This window comes from Nannobrachium achirus, assembly GCF_963921795.1.
Source record: "Nannobrachium achirus genome assembly, chromosome: 10".
Taxonomy (NCBI): domain Eukaryota; kingdom Metazoa; phylum Chordata; class Actinopteri; order Myctophiformes; family Myctophidae; genus Nannobrachium; species Nannobrachium achirus.
This window is the reverse complement of record NC_137819.1, coordinates 52001706-52012457: the sequence shown is the minus strand read 5'-3', so window position 1 is coordinate 52012457 and position 10752 is coordinate 52001706. Positions and strand designations below refer to the sequence as shown.

Sequence of the window (10752 nt, the reverse complement as noted above, 5' to 3'; positions counted from 1 at the left end):
AGGAGGCAGAAAGTGAGAGACTTGAGGGAGGGAGGAGAGCGGAGGAGGAGAGCGGAGGCACATCTTGAACAGGTTTACTTTTATTCACTTCTCATGTTTGGTCATTCGGCAGCCAAACCAAACGCAGCGCGTCTCTACATTTCTCCTGTTCTTGTCCTTCTTCACTCTTTGTCCTCCCTCTCAGGTCTCTGTCTATGTGTCTCTCTCTTGTTCTCTCTCTATGTCTGTCTGTCTGTCTCAAACTCTCTCTCTCGTTCCATATCGTGAACTGCTTGTAATAGCTCTGTGCTTGCCTGTAGAGAGAGAGAGAGAGAATGATGGTGTATAAAAGTGCAGGAAACAAGTGATGAGTGCATAGAATGCGTTTTGGAGCTTTTATGGGGCAAGGTAGACAGGAGAGAGATGGACTGATCTAGTGCGTGGAGCGGAGGAGGTGTGACCACTCAGAGAAGGTATTATGGAATCCGCCGGAGCTCATCGGGCCAAACACGCAAGCTGATGAGCTGTTTTGTTGGCGATTTGGCACAGAGAGGACAGCAATTCCGAGCAGAAGAAACATGTGTTTTTACGGCATCCTGTAGCTGCTTCATAAATGTCCTCTCTCTCTCTCTCTCTCTCCATTCTTCCAATCTCCCAATCCCTCTCTCTGCCTCTTTTATCCTCCTCCCCCCGTTCTCCCCTGCTCCCTCCATCTCTCCCTCCCTCCCTCCCTCTATCCCAGGTATAAGACCGTGGAGCGGTTGGCAGCTGAGGAGTACGAGAGGGAGCACGTCCGCGTGCCGAAGACTCGCCCCGACCTCAGCCTGACCTTTGAACCTTCGGAGGCGTGGCCGTCGTCGTCGCGCAGCAGCACGCCGTCCTCCTTCGCCTCCCAGGAGGAGGGCGAAGCCGACCTCGAGTCGGAGACCCCCGTGACCCCTTACACTCCCTCCGAGACCGGTAAGTACAACTCACGCTGACGACGCAACGCTGCGCCATTAAGAACAGTGAGATGTTAGAGTTAGGGTTATGCTCTTATTATGGGAACACAGTGCTAAACTTTAGTGCATGCTCACGGACAGAGATGTGTGAATAGCTGGTTAAAGGGGAAGACCACCCATTTTCAATATTGAAATATGTCATTAATATACCTTAGAGGAGAAAAAAAGTTCCACCTCTTCTGTGTTGCCTAGAACTGGAGGATTGATTTTGGGGTTTGTATTGTAAAGTACAATGTGTGATGTCATCAAGTTGTACTTTACAATACAAACCCCAAAATCAATCCTCCAGTTCTAGGCAACACAGAAGAGGGCACAACTCCTCTAAGGTATATTAATGACACAGTTCAATATTGAAAATGGGTGGTCTTCCCCTTTAAGTGACAAGATACGAGTAGAAACAATTTGGTACATTTTTCCTGGTTGTATAAACGAGTTATCTGAGAGCAGATGAGACCTGCACCTTCTTCAAGCTAAATTCATTCTGGTTATAAAATGCCTTATCTAATCTTTTTCGTACTGTACTATGGTGTCGTGTGGCAAAGATAGAAGATCTACAAATTCCCAATGTGTCACATTACGATGTGTTAGGAGCTTGTAGATTTTGCTTATAATGACATACCCAAAGCTACGTATAGTCAACTTTTTCTTGAAAAACGGATGCTAAAATAAAAATTATGTTGCGAAAATATTTTATAAATAAAATTAAGCTTCATATGTGTTTCTTTTCAAAAATGACCACAAAACTGACTTTGTTTACATCCCTCTTCTATTCTTTTATATGGATTCCATATAAAATAATAGAAGAGGGATATAAACAAAGTCAGCCTGACAACGGCCAAAATGAAAAAGCTCCTTTAAAATAGGCCAGGAATAGGCCAGGTTGAAAGTGCTTGTCTTGGGAACAAACCTACCGTGTGTGGCTGAAACGGTCAGTATATCCTAGAATCTTTGACAGCAATGACAGCTTAAAGACATGATGTAGCATTTCATAGCACGTCATGTGTGTTCATCGGACGGTCCTTTGGGTTAGTGTTAACGTTCAGATCTTTCACTGTATTTACAATGCACTGAATGGTTGACAGTTTGTTCCTTGAGGGCTGGGGGGGATTAAAACCAGAAGTTTGTTTCAATTCCCACCAGTGCGCCCCAGCGCAATCACTCTTAACCTGAAATTGTTTCAGCTTGTAGCCTGCCATTTCAACTAATGTGCAGGTGTGAGAGAGAGAGAAAAAGTTAGAGAGAGAGAAAGTTGGAGAGAGAAAGCGAGAGCGAGAGAGAGAGAGACTTGGGGAGAGTGGGGAAGTGAGAAAAGATGTGGGTGAAAGGGTCAAACAGGGTTTTAAAAGACCTTTTTGAAAGCCTGATGCCAAACATCTTGCGTAAGAACACAGCCTTGTTTTGCGCCTTAGTAAAATGTGTATACGCACGCAGCGGAGGTACTGTAGCTCAAGCGAGCTAGTGTATAAGGGCCTCATAGCCTCAGAGCCACGCATGTTATTCTAACCTTGCATCACAGCCTGGACTGTACCGTGTGCGTGTGTATGTTTTGAGGTAAACAGGAACCTAATTCCTCATTTCCTGTTCATATCCTGGTGCAAACGACAACCCACCTTTGTGTGCCTGACACATTGTTTACGTTGGTGAATGGGGTGTGTGTTTTTGTTGGTGTGTGTGAGCGTGCGTCGACAGCAGGCTCAAAACATGCGGGCCAAACAGAGGCCTCTTTGAAAAAGCCAAACGTCAGTCATGCAACCGTGTCAAACAGTATTTCTATACAGTTCACTGATATAGCTATCAGTGTACTTGGACGTGAATTATAGCAACTCTTGTACACGCTGCACAGCTGTCCTAGGGTTATTTTGTGTAATTTTTTCGTGTAATATTTAAACATTGTAAAAGTTAAATTGATGGGTTTGTGGTCACCAGCGTGCGTATTTTGAATGTGCTCGCCATAGATAGATACCGAACATTAGATGTTACATTATGTTATCAGCCATGTGATAATCAGTTAAGGGGTGTCTTTTTGAACAATAAAGCATTGTTGGCTTTAAGCATTGTTTGTAATTTTGGAACTATTATAATCAAAATTCTACCAGACAGGCACAGGTACCATTCCGGTGTCACCTCTATGGTTTTATTTTCATAGTTCTCATGTGTCTTCATTCATTTTAAAAATGAATCGTTTTTACACCTAGCACGTTCTGCAACACTGTAAGCATAGTATTAAAGCATCTAAAACCATACGTGTTCATTGCCGCCTGACAGGGGAGGCCGATGACTCCAGTGCCAGCGCGGAAACGGAAGAGAAAGAGCCCGAGGCCACCGCAGAAGAAGTAGAGCCGGGCGATCAGAAAGACGCGGTTGAAGTAGAAGTAGAAGTAGAAGAAGAGAAGGACGGCAGCGAGTCGACGGAGAACAAGGAGGAGGAGGAGTGTGAAAAGGAGGAGCAGGAGGAGGAGGAGGAGCCCCGTGGAGAGAAGGACGTTGAGGAGGCGGGGGAGGAGGACAGCGGGATCCTGAGCGACAAGGAGCGACAGAATGAGGAGGTGAATGAGAAGGACAACTGCTCGGCCTCCAGCATCTCCTCAGCCAGCAGCACTCTGGAGAGAGAGGAGAGGGGCAGCAGTGACAATGGTGAGAGCTCCTCCTTCACCTGCCATCTACACATCACTGGTGTGAACCTGGGCATTCACCAAATATTAGAATATTAGAATATTCGAATATCAAAGTCACTATTCTACGTTGTTCACCGAAGTCGAATATTCGCTTTTTACTTTTTTTTTTTATTGTTTTCTCTCTAAGAAATATATAGTTTATAAAACTTGGCTAGATAGGAATTTGTTAATGCTCTATACCAGGTGTTCTCAAACCTTTTTAGGCTGTGACCCCCAAAATAAGCATATTTGAACTGGGGACCCCCACCCTGACAAGCACTTGGAATTGTAGGTATTACATTTAATGTGACTCGGTTCCGCAGATAAATATTGTTAAAATAGCAGATCTACATGCTCGCAGGCGTTGTGAGCATGTAGATCGGCTATTTTCACAATGTTCGCCTCTTGCTTACTTCATATTTGACAGTTTGGCCAGTCCTGTAGAATATTCGATTATTCGAATACTTTGAGGTCGAATAATTCGAATACTATAAATCACTATTCGTGAATGCCCTAGTGTGAACCTTTTCAGGCCGCGACACCCCAAATAATCATATTTTAACTGGGGACCCCCTCACCCTGACGAGCACTAAGAGTTGAGGCATTACATTTTGTATAACACTGTCCCATTGTGAAAATAGCAGAGCTATCTACTATCTACTATCTACTATCTATGCTCACAATGCCTCGCGTTGCGAGGCGTTGTGAGCATGTAGATGGGCTATTTTCATAATTTCTGCCTCTAATATTTGACAATTTTGGCCAATGCTTAATTTGTCGTTATTAGAGGTATTGAAAAGTCCTTAAATTGTCACTTTAGAAATGTGCAGATGCCCTCGATACACTTAAACTTTATGTTGGTTTGTTTACTGTTGAATGAGAAAACAATGTTGTACATTAAGTTAATCATCTGGGGACCCCCCAGTGTAAAGTAACTAAGTACATTTACCTGAGGTGTTTGTGCTTTACTTGAATAGTGCCAATTTCCAATACTTTTACTTTTACTCCATTTGCTTGTAGATCTGCTATTTTCAAAAGATGTTCATACATTTAAACACTTTAAAAGGAACATTCTGACACAATGAGTACTTTTACTCTGGTACTTTAAGTACATTTTGATGCCAATACTTGTATTGTCAAAAATAGTCAAACATTTTCAAAACAATTTCCAAATCAAAATCGTTTAAATGTTGCGTAAATACTGTATCTACAAGCTCACGACGTGTTGTGATGCGAAGCGTTGTAGAACTTGTAGATCGGCTATTTTCGCTATTCATCATACGAACACTATATAGACTGTGTGCGTGCGTGCGTGTGCACACGTGGGGGGGGGGGGGGGGGCATTTGTCAGATGTAAGGAAGCAGTCTGTTTTCGAGCAGCCCCTGTTTTACTTGGCTGCTCCTAGGAAAACAGGCTGGGAACCACTGCTGTAGTGAACACTACATTGTGTTACATTATTAGTACAGAGTGGATCTTATTGGGGCGTACCAGTAGCTGTCCACATGATTACAGGGTCCCTGGCTGGTTCAGTGCTGGCCAGATGAGAAAAACTATTGTCTATTGTTTTAAACAAAGCAAAGAATAATAATATTTTAGTGAGTGTGTTTTTGAGTTTTAGTTAAGCCAAAGTGTTCTTTTCATTGGCAGAGAATTTAAGCAGACATTTATCAGATTAAATTCTAGAAATAAATTATGATATATATAGTTTATCATCACTTTGGCACACATCGTTGCCTGAGGTTGGACACAACAAAAAGCAATTCATTTGCTTTTAACATAACCAAAGCCTTAGTTATTACAGTAACAAAGACAATGAGAAAACAGCATTTGGTCAACCTGTGAATTGAATAATTAGATTAACATCAACTGACTCGGTGAAGGAAATGGCAGTCCTGCTGGGATCTCCTAACCGTGCGGGGAGGCAATTGACTGAGAAAACATCAGGTGCTGCTGGCTGGCCTCACCCTTGTTGGTACGCAGCCATTCTGTGAACCCTTGGAAGGTTGCCAGCCGTTTTCCGCTCTGTGTTTTGGTTCTTTACCAGAACTCCACTGTTTCCTCAGTCATCAATTCTACCACACCATCCGCAGCAACCGTGTTTGGCAGCCGATTTTTGTCCGTATTTGACATGTCATGGTCCTTCTAATGGCATACGGTGATAAATCAACTACCTCTCCTCTCTGTCTCATCCTTCTTTCTTTTATTTTTACTTATCTCTTTACTTCTCTGTTTTATTTTCACTTTTTGGTGTTCTATTCAGATGTCTTTTTACTTTTCTTTTGCACTCTCCTAATGCACATTATCTTAATGTCTTAAAATGTTTTTGTGTAAAGCACTAGTCTTGTTGTTGAAATGTGCTATACAAATACATTTTCCCTACGTTTCCTTCCCTTGCCTTTAGGTCTTAAAGAGGCGGAAGTGAACGAGCAGTGCAGCAAGCTCTCCAACAGTAAGCTCTTCATGCTGGACATGCTCTACTCCCAGAGCAAGAAGCCCAGCAATGAAGAGGAGGAAGAGGAGGAGGAGGGGGTGGAAAAGGAGAAAGAGAAAGGAGAGGGGGAGGACGACGGCGAGACCAACCGGGAGGTGGCCGACGGGCCTCCGGACGACGCCCAACCGCAGAACGGCGACAACAACACCGCCACGGAGCGGCGCTCGAACATCCGGGCCTTCGCCGAGCGCTTCGGGGACCTGATCAAGGACCTGGGCTCGCACCGGCAGGAGCCCCCCGACGGCCCCGGGGGGCACGAGCCCCCCGAGGCGGAGAAGCAGCCCCCGCCGCCGCCCCCGCCGCCTCCCCCCAAGAAGGAGTCGGACACCATCTGGGACCAGCTGCTGGCCAGCCCGCGGGAGCTCCGCATCGGCGACATCAACTTCACCGACCTGACGGAGGACGACGACAAGGACATCCTGGACACCATGGCGCTCATGGGCGGCTGCGGGGACCTCCCACCGCCGCCCCCGCCCATGCCCCTGCCCTTCCTCCGCCACCTGCCGCCGCCCCCGCCCATGCCGGGCGTCTGCCCGCCGCCCCCGCCCATGCCGGGCATGATGAGGCCCCCTCCCCCGCCCGCCTTCAACTGCCCGCCCTCGTCGGCCCCGCCGCCCGAGCCAGCACTCTACAGCAACAAGAAGAAGAAGACCATCAGGCTCTTCTGGAGCGAGGTGATGCTACACATCATATCAGGGTCCATTGTTTATTGGGCATTTAAGCCGCGGACCAGTGGTGTCAGTTCAGAAAAAGCAACATGACTGGTGTCTTGCGCGCGCGCGCGACAGTCATGTTGCCATACCTTAGAAACAGGCATGATACATTTATTTTAAGAAGTACATTTTATTTTTGTTTCTACGGTTTCTTGGGCTGGATATGGCAGCCTGGAATGGTTGTTCAAGTGCAGCTAAACTTGGCATGTTAGTAAACGTGCCACAGTTAACAATAATGAATTGCACCTGTGCAGCTGACCTGCGGAAACCTGGGAATATACCATTTTGTCAAGACGGGGAGAATACAAGTGTGGAGAATTATAATACCTTGTTAAAGTGACCATTTTGTTCAATTTTGCATTTGTAGTTATTTCACTGTATGTACCTATTTTACCTATTTAACAACATAATAACCAGCCCAGATAGACAAAGAGACTTTCATGGATTTATATTTAAAAGTAACTTTTATTTTCCCCCCTGGACCCAGGGTATGGCAGCTGCATACGCCTGCCATACCCAATTGACGCCCCTGCCGCGGACCACCATTTGATGAGATTTCAGCTTTAACTGATCCTGTGCATTCTTTGTGCTTTGTGTTCAGGTGCGTTCATCAGACAGCCGAGAGTACCGAGACTACAGACGGAGTGGAGATTCGCTCTGGTCTAAACTGGAGTCTGTTAAACTGGATACGTCCAAACTGGAAAACCTGTTTGAGTCCAAGTCTAAAGAGATGCCAGTCACTAAGGTATACTGGTTTATTTGAAACTAGTAAAACACCCTAAGGGCGAGAAGCGACCTCATGTCATGGAGTGTGACATGGGCTTAATATTGATGACATCAGGGATCTCCATACATGGGCATAAAAGGGACAAGGACGGCCATATACTGTATGGAGTGTGACATGAGGCGTGACTGACTGACATGAGGCGGAGGTTTTGATACTAAATGCTCCCTACAGTCACAAATTAAACGATGCAGGAACTGGGATCATTGATTTTGTAGAAATGACATTCAGTATCACTTTCTGAGATTATATCCAGTTTTGGAACAACACTTAATTGAAGTTGGTGTTTCTGAGAAGCTTTGGACAAGAGTTTTCACACTTTCTCTACTCAAAATACGTCTTTTCAATTAATAAACCCAGTAAATAAATAACTGTGAATTTGCTCCACCGATGTGTAAATGTTAATAATATTAAAATAAATATAGTACATCACATTTGATTTCTGATAAGGGGATACATTTTTATTTTTAATTTTACTTACATTCATCTGCAAAAATCCTACCATAATTCTTTTATCAAGAAACTTTAAAACATAAAAAAGAAATGCTTTTTAGAACAAGAACAGTGCAGTATTTTGTTCTTGCAAATCTCTAGCCAGAATTCATTGCATATCAATCAATACCCATAGTTCAAGGTGAGGAAAAAGCTCCCTTTTTTGTGCAGGAGGCAGTCAATTGTGGTTTAAGTGGTCGGTCATATGAGGAAGGGGGAGACATTGTTGCGGCTCCATTTGAATGGCTTCCTACAATTAAGAAAATACATAGAATGTAACTCACCCAAACCACTAAATTTCCTATGGGCAAATAAACTTTGTAGACATCTTCCCAGCAATTAGTTAGCTCAAGTTGTCTTGCTATCAATCAGACACTCACCCATACACACCCACCCACCCACCCACCCACCCACACACACACACACACACACACACACACACACACACACACACACACACACACACACACACACACACACACACACACACACACACACACACACACACACACACCAATTACAAAAGCCTGCCATGCATTGCTGTGGGCAGGGTAATAATGTGTGTGGGATGTCACACATGACATTTACTGTAAGCCTGATTTATACGTATTTGCAAGACGGTGTTGCACACCGAAAAGAGCATATCTACAAGCTCACAATGCATCACAGCGATCACATGCTGTGAGCTTGTCGATCATCTGTTTTCACAGTATTACAGTAGCTTTCCATGTTGTGTGGCAAACTGTGAGTCAAGCTAATTCCACTTCTGTGGCGACTGAATGACATTCCCAAAATGTACATATTGTTATTATTGTATTCATACTGTCTCCTCAATGGTGCTCCTCACATTTTCCACTGACCGCCGGCTTTGGCTTCCGCTTGATTACAACCACCTGTTGTTTGCCAGCCAAAAAATTCCTATGGATTGCGCCGCCATTATCTCAATACTTAAAAAGTTTAAAAGGTTAAGTAAGGTCATGTGTAGAGAGAGTGTTGGGGGTCTAACTCCCATAAGGCCTTTAATAGAAAAAGTATGCTGTGAAAAGACAGGGTGCTCAACGCAGGCCCCCTCATGCTTTGAACTCAAAAGCTCCCGTTCCAAAACCGCAACTCTTGTTAGAGGTGCACCAATTAAACAGTCACTCTCTCCACTGGTGGAGGGAGAGCAGAGTGGTGGTGGTCTGTGTTCTTTGTGGATGGAAATTGGTTGAGCTTGACTTATCAATTAACAGGCGGGATCCAAGTTTTGGAGGACCACCAGGGCGTCAAAACACCTCAGAGCATTGGACTGTTTTATAAGCTGTTTCCCCCCCAAAGGGGCAGGACTTTATGTAGATGTTTATTTACCTTTGTACATCAGTGAAATCGTACAGTCAATAAACCAAAGTCAAAACAAACAGCAACATAAGAAGAAGAAGAAAAAGAAAAAAAGACAATTCGGAAGACATATTAAAGACATTGTGCCGTGACCCCCCCTGCCCCTACAACATACAGTAATCATCAGGTATTATGATTATACTTGGAGAAAGATATTTTTCAAAAAAGTGTACAGAAAGTGATAAAAATACACAGGGAAGACATATTTGCATATTATAACCACACCTGGGGGGTCTATTAGAGTAATGTTAACTCCATAGACACAGAAAAGGTACAAAACTATGGCACCACCTCTTTAAACAAAAACATTAAGATAAAAAACATTGATGGATATTTTGATAGTGATGTTGGTACTGTACTTATACAAGTCTCATCATGTTATAAGAGCTTTCACATACATTTGAGTGTCAAGCGTGTACTGTATCTTAAATAGAACGTATGTACCGGTAGCCTATCTCATGTATCATTGCAGAATGCATACTAAACTCAATGAAACATTATAAAAGTAGATTATCACCCAGGCATTTGTCGTACAGTGTGGCACATCTTTGTTTATCTCACCGTATTTACTCACCAAGACAAGAAGCAAAGCATTTTGCATACTAACATTAGTTGGCTGAGATCATGGCTGGTGATGGTCATTGCCTCACTCTCAGAACACAGCCATTCTGTGAACTGTCGAAGGTCGCTGTTTTGTGCTCACGTTTTTGTTGCTCGTGGATAAACCGCAGCGTCTCATCCACGCATTTCACCAAACCACCCGCAGCTAGCTTTGTCCATGTTTGATATATAAATATACAAGCAGGGTTGTAGTATAAGTCAATCAGTCTATATGAACTTAATAATGGCAGAAGCTAAGCCTTAGCACCTGCTCCTCCTTCTCTGTATTTGATGTGGCCAGTGAGTTACAACTTCCCTCCACTAATCCCTTTTTATGGTTCCATCATGTACCGTGCTTATTTGCCGTTTTTACACAAAGTAAGAACATAAAATACAGGAGCACCTTAAGTAGACACAAGCACATAATAACCTGTGCACGACTCGCCAGTCATGCTAATTCTTCTACTCCTGACCTTGCCTTGTTTCCAGGAATTCCCACAGACAGTTTCAATGGAGTGAAGTTCCCACTAATACTGCTGCCAGCTCACAAAGGAAAGAGAGAGAGAAAATAGAGACAGACACAGTATTGACCCTCTGTGTGTGTGTGTGTGTGTGTGTGTGTGTGTGTGTGTGTGTGTGTGTGTGTGTGTGTGTGTGTGT

General features: G+C 44.0%; 1 protein-coding gene across 1 annotated transcript in view; it reads left to right on the top strand.

The window, feature by feature from the left end:
- fhod3a (formin homology 2 domain containing 3a) overlaps positions 1-10752 on the top strand; it is a gene marked incomplete at both ends in the record, with an annotated part of 106866 nt that overhangs the window by 84778 nt on the left and 11336 nt on the right. Inside the window, 4 exons of the mRNA XM_080735570.1 lie at positions 722-939; positions 3246-3614; positions 6037-6800; positions 7441-7584. Of these exons, the coding sequence (XP_080591696.1) occupies positions 722-939; positions 3246-3614; positions 6037-6800; positions 7441-7584 (1495 nt within the window). The remainder of the gene's footprint in view (positions 1-721; positions 940-3245; positions 3615-6036; positions 6801-7440; positions 7585-10752) is intronic.